The following is a 21,547-nucleotide window of genomic DNA, read 5'->3' as shown; positions in this document are numbered from 1 at the left end:
ATTTCTTAAGATTAACATGTATACCATTTACTTTTTCTGAATAACATGTTAAAATAAAGCATTATCATGTGGGAATATTCTTAATGTCTTTAAATTTGTTTGAAATTAATTTGTGAACTACATACCTTCCTAATGGACAAACTCAGATTCTCAGAAACTATCAATGTGACTTCATCTTGAAAATGCAGAGGTGAAGGATGGTGACTGGACATGGGGTAGAGCATGCTCCCTCAAATTACCAGCATTTAATCAGCAGGTACCCCCACTGCACCAAGTTATATCACGGGATACATCCCCTACCTTGTTTTAGAAAATTGCAGCTCTTTGGATTAGGGGTTCTGGTTCCCACCTTCCTGGTTTGCTGCTGCAAACAGGCAGGTCTCCAGAACAGCAATTTGACCAAAATAGATAGAAAATCCTTCACCTTGTTATCCAGTTCTGAAGTACAAAGGGTAGAGTAGGATGTTTTATGGAAACCATGTCAAGGACCCATCTTCTACCAATACCAAAAGCTATGGTATTTTGGCATAGTGTTCCACTTACATAGGGCAATCAGAAAGATGTTGAAGCTATTTAGCAGGAATTTGCAGATAACCTAAGCAGAGACACAGTATTAAATGGGAGATTTAATATGGAGCCTGCCATTCACATTTCCTTTTCTCTTAGATGATTGTGAATAAAACATATCTGTAAGCAGAGTAAAGAAGCAACTGCTTGAGTATCTAGGTGACCTGTAAGGTGAAATTACCAACACTACCAAAATATGAAAAGAAAAAGTGTTAAAATGAGCAGTCAAATTAATATTGATTAATTAATATTATAATTAATATTAAAAGTAACAAAATGTTAACAATTGTTTCTTTTTCTTCATTGTTTCTTTTTTATTGTTTCTTTTTCTTTTTAAATGTATATTTTTTAAATGTATATTGTGGTGACATGTGGTGACATTTCTATTTTCTACTAAATTGCTAGAACTAGACCAGCTCCTAAGCATGCTTGTAGACAGAAAGACCTGCATGGTAAATGGACAATTCCACAATCACAAAAGAAGACGTCATAATGTGACAATCAAAGATAGTGGAACCATAAATATTCCAATCAAAGCAGACCAAACAAATGGAAACTATGTGAAAAATTATCCTGAAGATCGTGAAAGGAATGGAGATTGGAATCAGGTTAATGTAATTTTATATTATTATAGCCTTGGTCACAGATTTTCAATGATAAAAGTTCAAGTTGGTTTGCAAATACTGTATGATTGCTGAGGTAACACATAGTTACAGAATTATTCTGGTATATATTTATTTAAATATTTAGTAGCAGAAGAGCCTTATGATTGCTGCGTATTTACTGAAATTAGGATATGAAATCCTGCACTGAACAATTACTATTAGGCAGAATCAGATGTTCCTTCAAGACTTAGAGGACTGTGGTATTACAGTTTCAATGTTCATCCATATTTCTTAGAGATTTCTTGTGCTCCTCTATCTGAGAGCATCTAGGGCCCCCTTGTATGACCTGTCCAAAAGAAAGGTTAACCTGTATTAAGAATAATTACATAAAATAAACCATTTAAGATTTCTATGGAAGTTATTTCTAGAAGACTTTTGTAAATCGAGGATGAGGAATTTCCCAGTACTTTTAATAGAAGAAAATCACGTAGAGTCTACGGGATGGAACTTTAGCTGCTACACAGTATCCTTTTTGAGACGTTCAAAGAACAGTGGCTTATTTTAGGTTACTTTATACCTTGAAGTCCATTAAACTATCCTAGTATATCCTAAATATCATAAGTATTAGAAAATAAATAAACTTTGAAACAATAATTAAGATGATAAATGACTGCCATCCTTCAGATTGAAAGGCATTCCTTAGACAAAAAGGACACTTCTGATAAAGTAGACATTTGTATTGTTTTCAGTTTTTTACAGCTTAAATTAACACAAAGACAAAGTTTTTCCTCCTTTGATTAAAGTAAAAAATGTGAGGTTGATTTTTTGCTGAGTGGTCATTTTGTGGTGTAGAACCGAGACAATTATCATCTGGTTAAATGTCATTCTGCTAGATGTTTGTCTGTGTAATTTTACTGTATTTGGAATACATACCCTGTCTCTATCATTATTTCATTCCCATTGACCACAAAAGAGAATCACGCTGACCAGCTGACATTTGGCATTTAGAGCAAATTAGGCCTCAATATAATTTTAAATGGATGTCATTTTAAAATTATTTAATATTAATTTAAAATTATGAAGGTCAGCAATCAATAGTGATACTATCTGAACAAAAAAAATAATGATAATTCTGAGGTAATCAGAGAACATATTAAACAATTCCTAACTTCTTGAACTTCTAATTTATGAGACTGACTGTAAATCAAAAGGTAAGGATGTAAAGGAATTATTTCAGACTTGGGATTCAAACTAAGAGCAAAATATTCTGTATAATGCTGGAAAAATACAAAGATACTTCTGCAGAGATTTTCTCTTCTTTAATAACTCCTAGCTTATACTTATTCCATTTCTCTTCTTTTGGCTATGTCTATTTTCTTTGACATATTCCATTAGAAGGATTTGTGTTTCAGTGTTGTTGCTAATTTTATCTCCTGCTTTCCGCACATATCCATGATAGCCTTTGTGCTCCATTAGTAACAGATGCTGCTATGTATGAGGCATTGACTGGTTTATGGCTTGCATTTGCTAGCTGCATTAGGATCTGTAATTTGATTTTGGATAGAAATTATATTTTGAAAATCATCACAGAAAAAAAAAGGGTCATTGCTTTCTTTTTAAGTCATCCTTGCCTCTACTGATTTTTAAAATGCCTACCAAATTTAAGTAAATAGTAGATGATCTAATTAGAGCAAATAATTCATATTAGGAAATGCACTTTCCATTTACTTATATTTTCAGAATCATCCTCCAGGAGTACTGCCTAGCTGCTTTACTAATGAAAACCTAACGCACTCCCTCCCTATCTTTAAACCCAGTTTAGTCTATGACATTCCTAGTGTGCAGACTTTAAAATGACAGACCCTTGTTAGGAGGATTCATAAAAGAACTCAGTTCTGTGTGTTACTGAAGATGCAGCACAAGAACAGTAATTTAACAAGAATTAAATAAATAAAAAACAAGTCTTTCTAGCCTGTATAATCCCATATCCTTCTAAGACTCTACATTTAACCTCAGCATTAAATACTTATAGTCCATATTCATTAACTGTGTATACTTTCTATATAGGCTTGTTTCTCTGCCAATGAGCTTGTGAAGATATTTTTAAAAACTAGTCCTTCATCCATTTCTAAGGAGCACTTCAAGCAAATCAGTCCAGCAATCATTCAGCAACTATTAAGTTGTTCATGTCAGCTTCCTGAATCCAAGCAGACAAAGATTCCACCAACAACTTTGGAAAGTGAGTTATGTTTGTTACTATCAGTATAGTATTTTGCAGGTAAAGTCAGGTGAGGAGGTGCAAGAGATTATTTTCTGCAGACTCATTAATTATCTTAAACCAAACAAGTTGAGATTTATGCAGCAAGTAATTTTATAGCATGCATATTAGAAAATACTACTATATTGAGTATTGTGAAGGGATTTAATGGTTTCATTTTTGTATTAGGTGGAATTGTCTTTTAAGTTACATTTTCTTTATTTCCTAGAAGACTTGGGTATTGTGGAACATGAACATGCCCTTACCCTTGCTGAGCAGCAGTGGTCTATCTTGTGAAATTTGTAACAGGTTTATAATGGAATCATTGCATGTTTTTTGGTGTAAAGGGTTAATGTTATATTAGCTGGCATTTTTTCTGTAATGTGATGAATGCTTAATACAGATAAATTCTGAGAGCGATGTATGAACACTGACGATTTTTCATGTTGTGGTATTTCACAGCAGAGAAGTTTTGTGGCTACCTATTGTGAAACAAAAAACAACGAACAAAACCAATCACATGAACAGCAGGAGCTGTACAATTGAGCTGGAGCAAGAATTGAGTTAGAGTACAATCGAACAGATTGTTTCCAGCTGCAGTGGATTAGAGGAAGGTAGTTGTAGCCCTCACATGCCCTGCCTCCAGAGATTTCTGCCCCAACAGTTCTGCTGGCATAACTCCTCCTGTAAATACCCTGTATGCCACACTATTAAAAAAAAAAATCCAGTCTGACCTAAATGCTTCTTATTGGAGCCTTCTTTTTTATTTTTTTTTAAAAGGCGCACTAATCTTATGTTAAATAAGGGCATGGAAGAAGATTCATGGACATTCCAGGAGCTATAGGAGAAAGAAACGTACAAAATAGTAAGAAACACTAATGACTCTAGAAGGTAGTAACCCTTTTTCATGTTCCCTCTCTCTTCATTACCTGAGCACCTTGCAGCCTTTACTGCTTTTATCCTTACAATGCTGCAAAGAGGTTCTTTTATGCCCATTTTTCAGATGTAAAATCAAGGGAGAAAGGAAGTAGGCAACAACTTAACCAGGACACACACAAAAAAATTGTAGCAGATTTGCACTTTAAGTGAATGTCTCCCAAGCCTAAGATCGTCAGCCCTAACATTATAGAAATCTCATAGAGGTGAAAGATGAGTATAGATGAAACTGAGGTATTGAAACACAAAACAGAATGATTATAAGTTCTTTCTGCAGCACACGTTCATGGGTGAAGGAAAATTTCTATAACCATAAAGGGTATTTCTCATGGTTTGTAACAAATAAACAAAGGACCACGTGTTAGACCTACATGTGACTTAATTACATGAGGCTTATTAACTTATTCTCAGTTATTTTACTGACAGGCTATGCTGTTTTGGGTAAGTCACCATGGCCTGACCTTCCAAAAGTATCTACTATGCCCTTGTATTTGGTTGTTCGGTCTGTGAAATTTACTGTCTGATTTTATGAGCTGCTGAGCACTTGCAGTGCTATTAAAGTGTGAAACATTAACTGAAGCTTTTGAATATTTTGGCATTAGGTCCTTTATGTCTGTTTCCCATCAATGTTTTACCTCCATCATAAGACTTTCATGCACATTTATCAGGGTTCATGTTGTGCAGAAGGCTGGAAATGTGAGCAGCATATAACTCATAAGAACTCTAAGTGTAACCTTTGAGAGATTCCAGTAACCTGGGAAAAAGTAGCTCCGTAGTGCTGATTTGATGTCTGAAGGAATATATGTTCACTGTACGTTTGTAAGCATAATCTGAAACAAAAAAATCAGGCTTAGGCCTGCCTACATACATACAAGTTTTAGGCCTTGGTCTGTTTACTAAATATGGTTTGGTTAGTAATGTGGTATTAATTGTAAAGATACACAGGTGTGGCCATATGAGGACACAGAACAACAAGAAGAATCTGTTAAAACAAGACAACAACCTTCTTTAAGGCCTGATATTTGGAGGCTTCAAACTCTGCCACCTGTATCACTCATGACTACAAAAATGAATGTAGAACACCGAATCATTCCTTGCCTATATGCTTGCACACAGAGGTGGAAAAATATAGTCCTGAATACTTAGATACTCAATCATTAAAGACGCTGTTGGTTTTGTTTTGTTTCGCCCACAGAATATGGCTACAGCACTGCTGCAGTTTTACTTATTACTATTGGATCTATGTTTGGTACAACCCTCATTTTATTTAACTCCTGTCAAGAAATCTATACACTCATTTTACAGCTGTTTGTGGGCTTGGCTGTCGGGACACTTTCTGGAGATGCGCTGCTACACCTTATTCCGCAGGTAGGTAATGTGCCCATTTGTGTTTTTAAAATGTTGACACATGCACACCCACGGAGTCTTATTTAAGTCTGGCTAATGGTCAGCCTTTTTTAAAAAAATAGAGCTTTCCATGAATCTCAGAACCAGGTATCCAGCATTCCATTTCTACTTTGTAGTTCAGAGAAAGTTTACAAGTTTAGTATTAAGAAGCAGAAATCAATTAAATCAATGAATGATGGGTTCTGAGAAAATAAGGTTCTTTACTTTTCAGAAAGCCCACAAGTCCTGCAAACACCAAGTTCACTAGATGCATATGACACTCTTTCAAGAGGCAGATTATATAACACATTTTGGAAGAAATTGGTCAGTTTCTATAAGGCCACCACAATCCTTGCTATAAAAAGGTTCCAGAGTGATCTCTGATATGACAAACCTGTTATTGAGTTCAGAGTTCAGCTGGTCATAAAAGACATTTTCACACTCTCCCTTGAGTTTCTGGTCAAAATGCGCTTCATACTCAACAGAAAAGGGTCTACTTGAAATGAACATTCCTGTTTCAGGGAGGTCAAATGTTTCATAAATGTTCTACATATATAAAGTGCTAGATGCCACAAAGAACAATCATAATCTCTGTAAGAAGAACTGTGAGAATGGTTTAAGCAAGGCAATTTTCAGTGCATGTCACAAAAAGTACATTTTTTTTCTCACTCCTTATGTTTTAACTGTGTCTTTTAAAGTGCCTGCTTTCAGATGAGGAACAAAGGAAAGCTACCATGCTGTGCCTTCAAGGAACAATATGGACGCATGCCCACCAGCAGAAATTTTTATGAATTGTTTTCAATATGAATTGTAGTTTTGTAGATTACCCAAGTAATTTTTTTAAAACGTAACAGTCAATATGCTCCAAAGAAAGTATACACAAACAAAAATGTAGAAGGAACACATTCATAAAATTATCTCTAAAACTAATTTTTCAAAAGCTTTCAAAAGATGATGAAAGATGATGAAGTGTAACAAAGGCCCCTAATTCATTTCATCCATTATCCAGTTAATTAGCTCAAAATAGAATTTATTTCTGAAAGGGATAGCAAGATAAAATAATAATGAGAATAACTTTCGTTTACATGCTATGGATGTAAGCAAAAAGTCAAAATATTGTCACTTTTAATATTATTCTTTTTTTAGATGCTTGGTTTACATAAACATGAAGCACAAGAGGTAGAACATTTCTATGAAGGGAAAGAATATATCTGGAAGCTTTTGGGAATAATTGGAGGAATTCATGGATTTTTTCTGATAGAAAAGTGTTTCTTTCTTTTGGTAACACAGCGTGATCAGGTAATTGGACATTTTATCCTTTTAAAGATCTTTCTTATTTTGAGATTTACACTGCACAAAATATCCAAATGATTGTGGAAAAATAATTATCATTTTTATGAGTTAAATGAAGCATGAAAGGTTTCCTTCCAAAGCAACATTTTGCTCCTTGACCTTCAATTTCTATTTTGCTTTGCCCTGTAGATTTTGTGTGCTCCATAAATGTGATCCATATATTTATAGCTCAGAAAAAGAAACCATTAATTGAGTTAGTGTGCCATAAGCAGACTTTCATGAGTAATAGTGGAGCAGGTAAAGAATATGTATCCATATGAAATAGTAATGACGGTTGTTTACTCAAGGCTCTGTTTGAAGAGCAGAAAGACATAGTTGTAAATGAACTCTCTGGAAGATATTTTAAAGAATATCTTAAAATTTCCAAATTTTTTTTTATTCCTATCCAAATACATTTAGAATATAATATAAATGTTTTGCTCGGTAGAATCCAGTCTTATATTAGTAACATCTTTTTGCTCATGGTAATGTTTTCAGTAATTCTATTATTTCATCACAGTGCGGCTGCTACCTGAAAATATGATTATGCACATGGATATAACGTAACGCAAAGTGTGGTGACTCATTAAGCTTCTCAGCATGGGAGGCTATCTTAATGTCGCTTAAGAAGGCTAAGCCTTTGCTTGTAGTGTTTTACAGAGAATGTTTAATGACTGGTCTGATTTAGATATTTAGCACTCACTCCCTATTCCTGCTACCTTTGACTCAGGTCAAGGAATATTATGTAAAATTAATAAAATTAGAATATTTTAATGCTAATGATATTTGGTTGGTTTGTAGTTAGTAGTTCCTCATGTATATTACTTTGGAGAGAATGAATTTATCATTGTCCCACAAATGTTTAAATATATTCTGCTGCCGATTAGATGAATTCCAATTTTTTTTTTTGGAATCTCAGCTTCTCATTTCAATCTTCAGTTTAAAACAACCTAATTTTCCATGCAACATTACAGTTATCACTGTTTCACTTATCTGTTTCACTTTTTAATTATGTAAGAATATGCAAATGTTGATGCCAACTATCAATTTTTTCAACAGTTCTTGTTTTCAAGATGATAATTCTTTTAAATGCTAAACTTTCACAAAAGTCTGAGAAAGATTGCACCTGTGTTCGCTAGGCTTCAGAACTAATCTGCAAAGCATCTTCATTCAGCAGGGCCTTTCTTTAGCTAATGGTCACTGGAGACATTCCCATGATCTTCCAGTGGAATCTGAAATAAATGAACATTCAGGCAGAGGCAAATCTACTTCAGCTATACAGTTGGTAGGTTACCAGTATGAAATACTTAACTGATTAATTTCCTTCTTTCTTTGTTCCTCACAAAATGAACCCCAATAATATAATAAATCAATTTTATTTTTTTAGTCGTTATTGATTTGTCCTTTATTAGATGAAATGATTTTCAGGAATCTGTAGCGAGATTACAAGCACAAATCTTTACAATAACTCTTTGTAAGTGTGTATCAGATTAATATGATGGTACATTTTCTTGTACTACCTTTTTAAGAGAAAACTTTTGAAGATATGCCATTATTCTTTCTAAAAATATATCATATTGGGGCAGACTCTCCCATTAGAAAGACTTCAGAATATTCTGCAGCAAGAGATAGGTGTATAATTAGTGGACAGGTGAAATTTGGGACTATTCTTGAGCTTTTTCCCACAGTTTTGAAGAGTAACATAAGCAAGGTGGATATCTGGGAGTCGTGTTTGCCTACAAGGAATTGCATAATTTCCTATTGGTCTGTGGAGAGCATACAAATGGATGCATCTTTTGTGGACTGAATTGACTCAGACTTTTCAACCCTTTTTTTCTCTTTTTTCAACTATTTTTTCCAACTATTTTTTCCAGTTTATTTATAAGACCTAGATACAGAGTTTAGCGTTTATTTAAATCAGATCTCTCCACCATTTTCAGATTGTAAACTACATTTTAGTAAAGCAGTTGTGATCATTAAGAGCCTCATGAGCCACTGCTAATCTCTCTAACGCAGTTGAGCAACTGTCAATTGAATGAATGTAGAATAAACAGACTACTGAAGACTGTTTACTAATCTGTAAGCCATGTCATAGCTTCCTGTTTATGATACTGAACAATCTAGTCATTCCTTTCAGTTGCAAGGCCATCCTTATGTTATGTATAGATGATATGAACTAGCTTGGCGTAGCTAGTTTATGTAAGAGCAGCCAACTTTTCAGGATCATGTGAGTAATAGTAAGACAAACACTGGTTGACTAAGAAAAGCTTATAAATCCTTCAGGTCAGTGATTAGTGTTTGAGTTTTGACTCAGAGTTCAAAAAAGTGGCATGTGAATAAATATTATAAGAGAAGTGGAACAATTACTGGAATTCAAGTGACTGGCTGCAATCATGGGAATTATTTTTCCTCTTAAAATGTAGAATTTTAAAAAACAATTCCTTACCATTCCCTCTTCATGCCTCCGCAGTACATATCCCCCATCACAGCCAAGCTAGTACCAGCCAAGAAACATAGGCCGTTTTGCAGTCAATGCACATCGGTGCCATAGATTTTTTTGGAGCAGCAGCTGCTGACCCAAACAAAGCACTCTCTCCTGCTGTTGGCTCCTCACTGGCTGCCATAACAGCTTTAGTATGTTTGTTGGCCAGCAAAACAGAAAGCAGAGATTAGAAATTCAGCTTTTCTAAACAAACAGAAAGTTTTTCCTTCTTGCACAAATCTCTCCCCATCTAGGCTAAAAGAAAAGCCCCAGGAAGCTAGGGAGAGAAAGTGATTCTTCATATTCTCCCTTCTTTCCCCACAGTTGCAGATTTTGATAATTAAACATTAGGGTTTATACATCAAATTGACTCAGGGCATAAGACGAAACCCATTCTCTCTTTTTTCACTTAGAACAAGGGTAAATTTCTCTAATCTCAGTGCAGTGTACTCACATGCTCCTATACCTGGTCAGCAGTTCCTGGTGCTGAGAGAAAACCCAAACCAAAAGCCAGGAGAGAGATCACTAGAGACTGACTCTAATGGAAAATATTTTTTAAGTAATTTTTTCCCCCTCTTTTTTGAAAAGGTGTTACAAGAACTACCTTTGACAGAACAGTTTTTATTCTGAATGTAAATTAAACAAATCCTGTTTAAAATGGTTTATTAATTGCATCTCCTGCATTTTTTTCTGTTAAACAAAAAGCCTTGCTAGCCTTTTCTATGGCAGCAGCTGTACTAGGGGAAGTAGAGAAGGAAAACTTAGCCCCACTGCTTGCAGCTATTCTGAAACCTATCTGGGGTCATCTTATTTAGACTTGTGTTTTCAGAGTAGCTAAGTACATAAACTCAAAGGAGACTTTGTTCTCTACCTATTTGTCCTTGAAAATCTAATGGACTACAATCCTTCTGTCGTGACAAAATTGAGAGATAATCTGAATGATCATATCCTTTTTAGTTCTGCATTAGACACCAACTTTGTGCTTTCAGGAAGGAATATGATTCTTCAGGGATTCAACAACACTTATGAATGTCTTTCTTCCTACCTTAGGCTGTAACCTCTTCTGTGCAAGGGAGATTTTTTTAAATGTGTTTCTGCTGCACCAATCACACTGACAATGTTCAATAAATAATCCTAATCATATGTTTGCAGATAGACACAACTAACTTTATTTTAAAAATCATGAACTTTTTTGATGTTTTCCTCTGTTATAGCAGCAGCTGTGAGAACCCTTTGACACTTATCCATTATCTTTCCTTTTAATTAGAGAAGCCCAGAAGATTCTGAGTCTGATGAAGTTCCTCCAGATAATAAGGCGATCAGCAAAAAAAGTTAGTATCAATAAAACCAACTAAACAAGCAACAGGAAAAGCCTTAAGACCTAAGATGGAATTGAAAGTGTGAAGCTGGCTTCGTTCTGTGTTTGCTATGCGCTACATCACCACATCTGATGGTGCTTGGCTACATAATTAAATCTCTGCTTAAAGACCTTTCCAGCTGCCAACTCTGAAATTGTGAAGTTCATTAATCTTACACTCTCCATGCTTCAGTGTTTGTTTACTCACTGTACAAGCTATTTTTCTAAAGCTTTTTTACTTAAAGAGAAACATCCAAAATTTAATATGAAACAGATTTTCAGAGTTGTAAACCTTGCTTGGACCTTTGTTGCTGAAGGTAGTGAAATCATTGGGTTTTTGTTGTTGTTGTTGTTTGTTTGTTTTTTCCTTTCCTTCTTCTTTTTGGCTCATTACACTCGCATAATTTTGCTTCTTTCTTCTCTTACATAGTAAAGTAATAGCGTCTTTAAAGTAATAATGATTTATTACATGTGGGGAATTTTGGGCTCTTGATGGAGCTCAGTTTTAGGATAAACTTTTCTTCAGAAAGCTTTGAAGTAATTCCTATCTACTCTGCTTTTTTCCTGCTTACTTGAGGAAATGGGAAAATAGACCATAAATCAAACTCTGCCTTTGACTGTACCTATGTTACCATGTTGCACTTCATACAGTTGTAGTTATTTAACTGAGAGAATAGCATTTTAATTGAAATCAATTTATATGCTATAATTTTCCATTTATTTTGTGATCTCAGGTCATGAGCTCAAGTTACTTAACAATTTCACTATCTTCCTGAAGCTTTTTAATGTTCTTCTCCCTTCTTATGGATTTGCTTTCCATTTGGAGGCATTAACTTCACTTTTTGAAGCCTGTGTCAGTCTACTCCATCTTTACATGTATCCTTTTCACTCAGTCATCACTACCTACTAAGCAGAAATATGTTTCTAATGATCTCAGTGTTAGTTGTTCCAAATAGAGTAAACTAAATTTGTGGTGGTTTCTTAGTAATATTCTTTGTTTCATTCTATTTATTTATTTATTAGTAATAGCTCAGTTCTAAGTTGGAAATCTCTGAATGAAATTGTCATAGGGACAGTATTTTTGTTTTTTCAAAAGTTTTTTATTGTTACATTTTTTACTAAGAACTAAATGTGTTAGCATATTGGGTACCTTGATATTGAGCTAAGCTTTTAGGTGGTTGTTCTTAAAATTGAAAGGATCTAAAATAGAAGCCTGATATTCTTGGAAATGACAGACTTCTCTATAAATGCAGGTTGAGTAGGGCTGGAAGACCAGTCAGTCACTTTAACCAGCAAGTAAAACAGAAAGAAAGAAGCTACAAGAAGAGAAAGACCTCTCAACTTGTCTTTTTTTCTTTTTTCTCTTTCCTTTCTGGTATGACTACACTTGCTTTTCTATCAGTACCTCAAAAGATCCAAGAGTAGCATTTTGTATTTGGTATTCTCAGTGACACATTATGTTAACTGGAAATATTTTTGCTCTCTGACTAGTGAAAACATTGAAAAAATAGGTCTATTTATGGGTAAATGTTTGCTTAAACCCTGTTATTCAGAGCTTAAAAATCGTAATCTTTGGTGGGAATTCTGCTCCCATTAGCTTTGTGAAAAATGACGAAATATAATCTGTTATGAGTTCCCATTCCTTATTGAAACAGAGAATCCACTAACACTATCAAAATGAATGTGAGGCTGTTTCAAAAGGAGGGGCTTTGTAGAAATATTTAAAGCAGTAAGTTCATAGTTACAGTTGTAGCAATGTGATGCAATTGCTAGTAACAAAGCTTTACTTTAAAATAGCTTGCAAATACTTGAAGAAAAGCATTCAAGTTTGTTTCTGAATGCATTTTCTTAACTTGCACTCAAGTAAGTTCACAAAACTTAGGTTTGTAAATGCTCCATAATGTTGACCTGACCCCATGTTACATTACAGACAACATACTGGAGTGAATTCTGGTAATTGTGGTTTTATCTTTTTCAACAATCAGATACTTTAATATAATACATTAATAATATCTCAGGGCTGGCCATTATTTTGTCCTTGCCAATGCTTATTACAAATCAAAACTTAATGTAGTGGAGCAATCTATCATCTCTATGCAACTCAGGCCCTGCACTATTGATTATAAACTGCCCATAGTGTTTAGAAAGAGCTGGGCAAGCTGGGGACATCCACGTCTGACTCTGTGAGCTGGCAGGGAAATCTAACAAGCCTGCCAATATTTCTGAACCCGCAGAGCTCCCAGGCAACTGGGGAGGATTTTCTGAATACAGTTGTTAGGCTTTTATGTGCTCTGTGTGTGTGTGTTTTTTTTTTTATAATAGTCTGAAGGCTTCAGTTCTAGCCAGTTTACGTAAGAAAAACATCTCCCCCATCACTATAAAACAGTCTTGTCTGGAAAAGTGTCACTGAAGTAAAACCTTGTAATAACAATACCCAGGCAGTTCTGTGCAGCTCCACATTAGGTCCTTGGACTGTCATGTTGTGTCTATGTGGGGTCAGTAAAATCAGGATGCTTGGGGTCCGACTCTTGATCCTGCTTCTTCAGGCATAAGACTGCCTTTTGCAATGTGTTCTCTCCACGCTATAAAGAGAAAAACTAGATGAATTGCTTGGTGGCCTGTAGGAAATCCTACTTGTATGACAATGAGTGTGGATAAAATGGATGGACCAAAGCACAGGATAGCACAGTGTGATGTTGCTAAGTCTAGACATTGAACCTAAATATTGAGCTTCACTGTAGCTTCAAGAACTGCATAAAATCCTTCCCATTCATCACATTCCTACTGTGAGGGCTTCAGGCAACACAGAGGGATGGTCATTAAGCACTGAGCTTTGGTTCCAACACCCATATCACCAATACTGCCTTTCCTCTCATGTCATATGCCCGATCATGAACACCCACAGTACAGCAGTGACATGAAACAGCATGGAAAAGAACACAGCAATCTGCATCCGTGAGTGAGACTCCAGACAGGAATACTATGAGCATAAAGGCCATTAATTGATTGGAACAAAAGCTAGATATGAGCAGGCGGCAACACCGTACTGGTAGTAGTACTCTGAGCTTTATTGCATCTTATCTCTATTTTTCAGTGTAATACAATTGCATAAAGAACAGACCCTCAAAATAATGCTCAGCATTAAAATGCTTTACAGTATTAAGGTGATCAGCTGCATGAAACTAAATATTCCTCTTCATCAGAGTTGTGCAATTCTGCAAGTGATGGTGGAAAAATTCCCCCCTTTTAATAAAAAAAAAAAAAAACCCTGAGACACAGGAAAACTTGTCTGAATTTCAGCAGCTGAAGAAGGATTAATAGGAAACCCTTAGAGCATATCATGAGATTGGACTCAAACCAAACTCTAACTTTTTGTTTAAACAATTCACCTAGTAAAAAAAAGGTCCAAAGGAAGCTACTTCCTGGTATTTGCCTCTCTGAATTATTCTGCAACCTGTCTTTTGCTGTCAAGTGTATTGAAAGCAGTGTAATAAGGACAAAACTATCAGACACTGTTGTCCTCTGATTATTGTGGCTTTTATTAACATTATCTGTAAATTTACCAAAAAGCCCCCCACAAGTCATTTATAAAAGCAATCATTGTAGCAACTGTTCCTGTTTTAACCTTGAGGCTTCTTTTGTTGTTGTTGTTGCTGTTGTTTGTTTGTTTCATAGGTAAAAGAATTAGCTTGTTAGCAATAATGGTTCTGGTGGGTGACGGTCTTCACAATTTTGCCGATGGCTTGGTAATAGGAGCAGCATTTTCATCCTCAACAGAAACAGGTGTGACAACGACTGTTGCTATTTTATGCCATGAAATTCCTCATGAAATGGGTAAGAAATATATTATGTGTGTATTTTCCTGATTGGCTTTGTAATTCCAAATTTCATGGAGATTTCTTTCCTTTATGCCCTTAGCAGGAATTCTTCATGCTCTAGCATCACCAAACACAGTATAATGCATGAGGATGGATCATATGAAGAGAGCAAGAAATTCTCTTTCCTCTTTAGAAAGAAAAAAGGGGGCGAAATTCCTGTCCTAATTATTGATCACTATAATATCTTACCTTCTTCATCTGTAAATGCTGTCAGGTCACAGTGATCTCTTATTCTTATGTGTACAGAAACAAAAAAATAGGTGAGCAAAGGGTAAGAGCTGTGTGTGCCAAATGGGCTTGTCTGGCACAATGGATTATCCAAGAGTTTTAACGTGCAGCAGAACCATTTAACAATGTACTCCTCATAAAGCTCTTTGCTGCTACTAATCAGGAACAACAGGACAATAAAAGAAGATATATGAATCGTGGTATTAGCAGGCAAGTTAGTTCTCGTGAACATTTTTTCTTCCATTGCTGTGAATCTTTCAGTATGGTTGCCATTACTCCTGACAGTGTATAGATGAACATAACATGCTGGCAAGTATGAAATGAGAAATATGGATTCTGGTTTTCTTTCATAAATGACTGGATTAAATTATGTGCTGTCTGTATAGATAACTTCCCTAAAGAAAAAGATGGGATGGAGAATTCTTACAAAACTGGCAGAATTCATCTTGGTGTGGAAAAGAAGTTACCAGAATACTGAACAGCTAACTCCAAAAACAGGTGTACTAAATTCTGGTGCAGTGGTGCCCCTGCAACCAAGTGGCACAGGAAGCAAATCAATAAATTTCCATGGTCACAAAGAAGTTTAAAAAGTCATTGTTCTTGACCTTTCAGGACATAAGTTATTTTAGAAGAAAAATCTTCTGTTACAGGATTCTGATCTCTTATTTACTGAAGTTATTACATCTGAAATCAGTGAAAATAAACTTTCAAACTGAAACCAGATCAGCATAGGTTTTTCTGCCTTGCAGCACCTGTAAAACACTCAAAGACCATGTTGAGTATATACTCACATGAGTTTAACTGGCAAGTTCCCAATCAAGAAAGATTTAGAAACTCTGGGAAAGCATGTGACTTCAGGTTTGCATGTATCCAAGTTGGAAATGTCACAGAACATCGAGAACTAACAGAAAACCACTCCTGTATACTGTACGCTATGTTTAGGAACAACTAAACAAATACAAGTTAATATGTATTTCTTTTTTTTTCTGCACACAGCACGCATTTATAACAAATTCTACAGAAATCCAAAGGCAGTCCTCCAGCATTCATTATCTTCTTTGTGCTTATCTTTCCCTCATGTTTTATTACAAGGAATTTTGAAAATATGTTTATCAGATAAATAATATTTTTTTATCTTCTTTTTCTCTATGCAGGAGATTTTGCTGTGCTGCTAAGTACAGGGCTCCCCACGAAGATTGCAGTTTTGATGAATTTTATAAGTGCACTAACAGCCTTTTTAGGGCTTTATATTGGCCTTTCTGTATCAGCTGACCCATGCATTCAAAACTGGATTTTTACTGTAACAGCTGGAATGTTCTTGTATTTATCTTTAGCAGAAATGGTGAGAATGAAGGTCTATTGTTATATTTTCCTCATTTTCCTTTTAACTTACTAACATCACAATGAGTGTCAGACAAATATAGGGAGATAGAGGAAAAGAAAAGAGTTTATAGGTCTCTTGGGATGAGCCTGTTTTCTTCTCTGTGTCTGTACAGGTCAGTATAAACAGTGAGAATCTTTTTTTTTGTTTTGTTCATTTTCACTTCCAAAATAGGTATAATGAGTGCTAAAAGGTGAAATAAAGGCTACGAAGAGCCTACTATATGAGAAAAGCATAAAGGACTAGTTACTGACTGTAAAAGAGGAAATGTAAACTATATATTTTTAGGCCTGGAAGAGCTATTTAGAATAAGGTAAGGAAAACTTTGAACCTGCATTTTTTTAAAGTCTTGAAGGACTTAGTTATTTTTTCCTTAACATACTATACTCCTGATATATTTTTCACACATTATTTCAATAAGAATTTCCTGTTTCTTAAATTCATAGAAAATGCTTATCTTGTGCTCTTTCTAGACAGTCTTTTTGTATCAGAGAGATTTAGATGAGTTTCATAAATGATTTAAAACACACCAGATCATCCCAACTTTCTGACATTTGCCCATAAATATGCATTTTCCTAGATCAATAGCAATGATCAAACATTTAGAAGAAAAAAACAAAAAAGATATACAGAGTAGGGTTTAAAGATTGTGCAATGTGACTGAATCATAATTCATGCAGATGCTTCAGGCCACATCGTTTATTGAAAAGATGGCTAAATGTTGTGCTCTTACTCATGCAGAAGTTAGTAACCTTGCCAGCTTGTTAGAAATTTAAGTGTCACATGGCTCTTTGCCTTTATAATATGTATTAATGTTAGTTGCTTGCAAGCTTCTGAACAAATAGGATACTTCAAGCCATAAGATCCAAAGGGGGAAAAAAAGGTCTGTCTCTCTGTGAATTACTTTTTTCCCTTAGCCTCGCTGTCTCTGTTTTGTGCACTTCCACCCCCCATCTCATGCCTATAATTTCATTTACTAGTTTCAAGTATAATGCTTGAAATGTGATATGCCATGCCATACTTAAAAATCTACTTGCAGCCTTGGATCTTAAAACTTTTAAACTGTATTTCTTAATTTTTTTAATCTGTATTTACTACTGTAACAAAAGTAAAGTGAACAAATAGTGTTTCTCAGAGCCTGTGAGGAACTGCCTAAGAACTTTGGATGTGTCACCAGTTCTGATCTTGTTCTGATGCAGAGATGTGGGGTGAGACTGAATACTTGCTTAATATGCATGGATTTATTGAGCTGGCTAGGAAGAATTTAGGCCTGTGTTTCATGTCCATTCAGGATCCATGAGGGATTTGCAAGTTCCCAGAACAACATCATTCTTTTCCCTAGTTTGTCAAAGGGAGAATCTGTAATGTCCAAGAGAAGACACAGTACTAGGCAGAGACAGGACACATGTTTTTCCTTGTCCTCGGCACCTTGCTATCACCTTGCTCTTGACATGAGAAGGAGAAAAAAGAGGACAGAGAGAAGGAAGGATTTTCTATCTTTCACCTCTTTCTTACTGACAATGCAGATTGCAATCAAACTTTTGCTGCATTTTATCAAAAGAACTGCTCTTGTGTTGCTCACCTCTGTTTCTCAGAAATGTAAACATCAAATATCGTGTTTATTTCAGAAGCATTAATGTAACACTGTAGGAATCTGTGCATCTTAAATTTTTCATACCCTTATGTGGCACATCTAAAAGAAAACTGGCTATATTTTCTATATTTTTCAACTTTCTGCACAGAAATGATTTCTGCTCTGAGGTATTTTAATCTACAAACATTCTTTTTTAATAATATACTTTGTCATTAATATTATTTCCAATATGAACACATTCATTAAGATGACTCCGAATCAAAACTGAGAAGCCAATATATCTGAAGGAACACAGCACATCACTGTAATGAGTTTTGTCTTTGACAAACCATGTAATCTTTTCAAGTTCTGAACAGAGCAAATTGGAAATCCTTGATTGGCCTCTTAAATAAGTATCTATGTAGTAATCATTATGTATAAATATTTATGAAATCACGTTCCCTAAGGACTGGGACATCAGTTCTGCCTGATTGCATAAATGATTGGTTTATATTGTTCCTGACCAAAAAGACTTACTGTCGCATTTATCAAGAAAAAGAATAGAGTCATCCAAGAAATACAAACTAACTCACCATTCTGCAAGGCACCTAACTGATGTTTTCTCTGACTAACCTCAGAGAAATTTTGGAGAAAAAGGGATATTATTTTCATGTTGTAGTGTTGTTGTGTTGTGTTGTGTGTTGACCCAGCAGCCATGCCATATATTCCTCCGATTAGAAGAACTCTTGTTTAGCCAGCTCATAATTAATCTCCTATTAATTTTCTTTCCATACAATGATTGCTCTTTCTCTATATCTTTTGCTCAGGAGCAGCAGTGAGTATTCAGTAGCCTCTCAGCTAACAATAACTTTTTGCCTCCCACAAACTTCAGCCGTTAGCAAGTGTAATGGATGCACCTTGGCCATAATGCTAGATTCCCTTCCTTGGTGCAGTGCTATGCATCTGCATCTGCCACATCATCATGCTTATACTGCCCAAACAGGCAGCATTTCCGTGCTGTGCTGCACACATCTGTGTACAGGCAGGGTCACCACGAGTTGGGGATTCACTGATTGCTGATACTGCGTCAGCTTTTATTTTCAGAGATGCCATAACAGGTAAAGCTATCAAAATGATCTGTGCGTCTGCTGACATGAACATATGTTAGGTGAAAGGAGCAGAGATCTTCATCGGGCATAGGGATGATACTATCTATTGGGAGTTTCATCTTTAAAATGTGCACATGCTAAGCAAACTGTTGTGCATATGGATATGTCATAAGCAGGCACTGACAGTGGCTAAGAGGAAATACTAGCTTTTGCAATAGGTGGGGGGGGAAAAAGTCTGCTATTGTATTTCCTTAGTGAACAGGTTTATCTATGGCCTAGGGAACAGGATAAAACAGACTGCTTACAAGGATAACTTTAAAAGACTGATGGTCTAGACTGGAATCCTGGATTCAGGTCTAGATCTTTATTAAAGAGTTTTTACTTACATATAAAACAAAAAAGCACATGCTCAGAACATGTCATGTTGTCAGTTCAAATTTTGATTTTCATCAGAACTTTGAGATGTTTACATTTGCATTAGTTTTCCATTGTTCCTTAAATATAAATTCAATCTAGCTACAGAAGTTCTGTGATGCAAATTTATAGCATAATTTAAACAACTTCTTAGTTACTGCAAAGATCTAGGATTTGGCAGTATGCATGTTTCTTCTCCTTTCCTTACCTCCCTTCCAAATAACTTTAAACAAGAGAGAGGTTTTCACTATCAAGTTCTCATTTGGGCCCATATCAACTTTCAGAGAAAGATGCAGATCCAGATAGGACAGGACAAGGATAGCAGATAGACGTAAGCATATGCCATGAGCTCCTTCCCCAGTATCACTCCAGTGTCTTCCAGTGGCTAATATTGTTACAGTTGTGTGAGTGAGGAAGACTCAAAGATCAAGGGAAGAAATCGATTCATTCAAGTGCAGGCTGTGAATGAAGCAGGAAGGCAATGTGATGGGAAGAGTTCCATGGTCACTTACTACAGCTTTTAAGTATTTATCATGTTTTGAAGTTCACATCAAATAAATAGATAAAAAATTCCCAAAACACTCAATACAAGGCCATGACTATATTTTGATGTGACTATACTAGCAGTTGCATCTCCTCTGATGAGTATAATCCATCTAGCATAAAGACTAAGAGATTCTCGAAGCATTATTTTCACAGACTGTATTGAGACATGCTTTATGTTTAAAACATCGATAAAAAGATCATGTGGGGTAGAAGCTGAACATGTCAGTAGCTAATAATAAAAGCAGCTGGTGTCCTTTCTTGGCTGAAGACTTATGGAGAAAAATATTAAAGGTAACTTTTTCAAGCATACTTAAGAAATTCTGTTTTCTAGTTATGTGCTTATTAAAGCCCAAGTAAATAGCAGTGATGCCAATTATATCAGTGAGAGTAGGATTGACCCTATATATAGTACAGAAAGAAAATAACCCAAACTAGTTTATTCCCACAAATGGAAATCACTAATTTTACTAAATAAGCATTTCCTTACATTCAGTTGTATAAATTTAGTAAAAACTACTGAGAAGTTAACAAATTTTGGAATCTCATTTATAATCCCTGTTGGTGCTAGTGAGAGCCAAAATGTGTAGAATTTGATTAATTTAAACATTTCACTGTAAAGATCTGTGATATTATAATGTACAGAACATGCTACAGATTAACAGCTATATTCAGAAACCCAGGATTTTGAAAGCCTTTTTTTTTTAATTAAGTTTGTCTTGTTTTCCCATAAGACTTTTTTTTTTTTTTTTTTCCCAGAGATGAATATATCTGGCTCTCATTCTGGTGTCTTATTCTTTTTTTAGCTTCCTGAAATGACTCATGTTCAGACACGGCGACCCTGGTTGATGTTTCTCCTACAGAATGTTGGATTACTATTAGGTTGGCTTTGCCTCTTCCTTCTGGCTGTATATGAACAGAAAATTAAAATATAAATTTTCTGTTGGAAATTTTGAAGTACCACTTATGAGAGTGGATAGCATTGTTCACAGTTTTTGTCATGTCTGCAATAGTGAAATATAAATTAAGCTGTTTGGATTTTTATATCTGAAACACAGTAGGTAACTATTTCACTTTATTAACTTATTGTTGAGATTTTGTAATTTTTTAAAATGCAAATATTTAGAATTATGTTTTGTTTGTTACTGAGTTTACCGAATCCCATGCTCAAACTCACAGGAGCTTTTGATTAGTTTTTATTTAGACTATTCTAGCTGGATGCTCTAAGTGATCTCTGCCAGTCTGATTGAAGAAAAGAATAAAACACTTTTATATGCAATAATTAAACTGGATTGACCATAGTTGAATAATTTGAAGCAGAAAAGTTTGTTGCCTCATCATACAAAGAATAAATGTAAATGTAAACAAATATAAATAGAAACTAAAAAGTATAGTAAAACTAAAGTGTTAAATTGCATACTGCAAATTGAATTATGATATAATATACACTATATACTTTGCCAACATAATGGTATTAGTGTCATGCTGGTCCACTGTAG

The 21,547-nt window shown here is 35.1% G+C and overlaps 1 protein-coding gene across 3 annotated transcripts in view; it reads left to right on the top strand.

The window, feature by feature from the left end:
• The window catches only part of SLC39A12 (solute carrier family 39 member 12), a 29,341-nt gene extending 7,994 nt beyond the window's left edge, over nucleotides 1-21,347 (top strand). For 2 of the 3 annotated variants that reach the window (XM_088524318.1, XM_010227730.2), the window contains exons 4-11: nucleotides 973-1,175; nucleotides 3,240-3,411; nucleotides 5,561-5,733; nucleotides 6,898-7,050; nucleotides 10,833-10,896; nucleotides 14,598-14,756; nucleotides 16,183-16,370; nucleotides 20,855-21,347. In XM_088524318.1, the coding sequence (XP_088380444.1) occupies nucleotides 973-1,175; nucleotides 3,240-3,411; nucleotides 5,561-5,733; nucleotides 6,898-7,050; nucleotides 10,833-10,896; nucleotides 14,598-14,756; nucleotides 16,183-16,370; nucleotides 20,855-20,983 (1,241 nt within the window). In that variant the 3' untranslated portion in view covers nucleotides 20,984-21,347. Of the gene's footprint in view, nucleotides 1-972; nucleotides 1,176-3,239; nucleotides 3,412-5,560; nucleotides 5,734-6,897; nucleotides 7,051-8,257; nucleotides 8,369-10,832; nucleotides 10,897-14,597; nucleotides 14,757-16,182; nucleotides 16,371-20,854 lie in introns of all 3 variants that reach the window. The other variant, XM_010227729.2, reaches the window with a different exon arrangement.
• The last annotated feature ends 200 nt before the right edge of the window (nucleotides 21,348-21,547 follow it).

This window comes from Tinamus guttatus, unplaced genomic scaffold (genome assembly GCF_059628265.1).
Source record: "Tinamus guttatus ecotype Peru unplaced genomic scaffold, ASM5962826v1 Tinamus_guttatus_pri_ptg000209l, whole genome shotgun sequence".
Classification (NCBI taxonomy): Eukaryota; Metazoa; Chordata; class Aves; order Tinamiformes; family Tinamidae; genus Tinamus; species Tinamus guttatus.
Note: the sequence above shows the minus strand (reverse complement) of the source record. Positions and strands in the feature narration are given on the sequence as shown.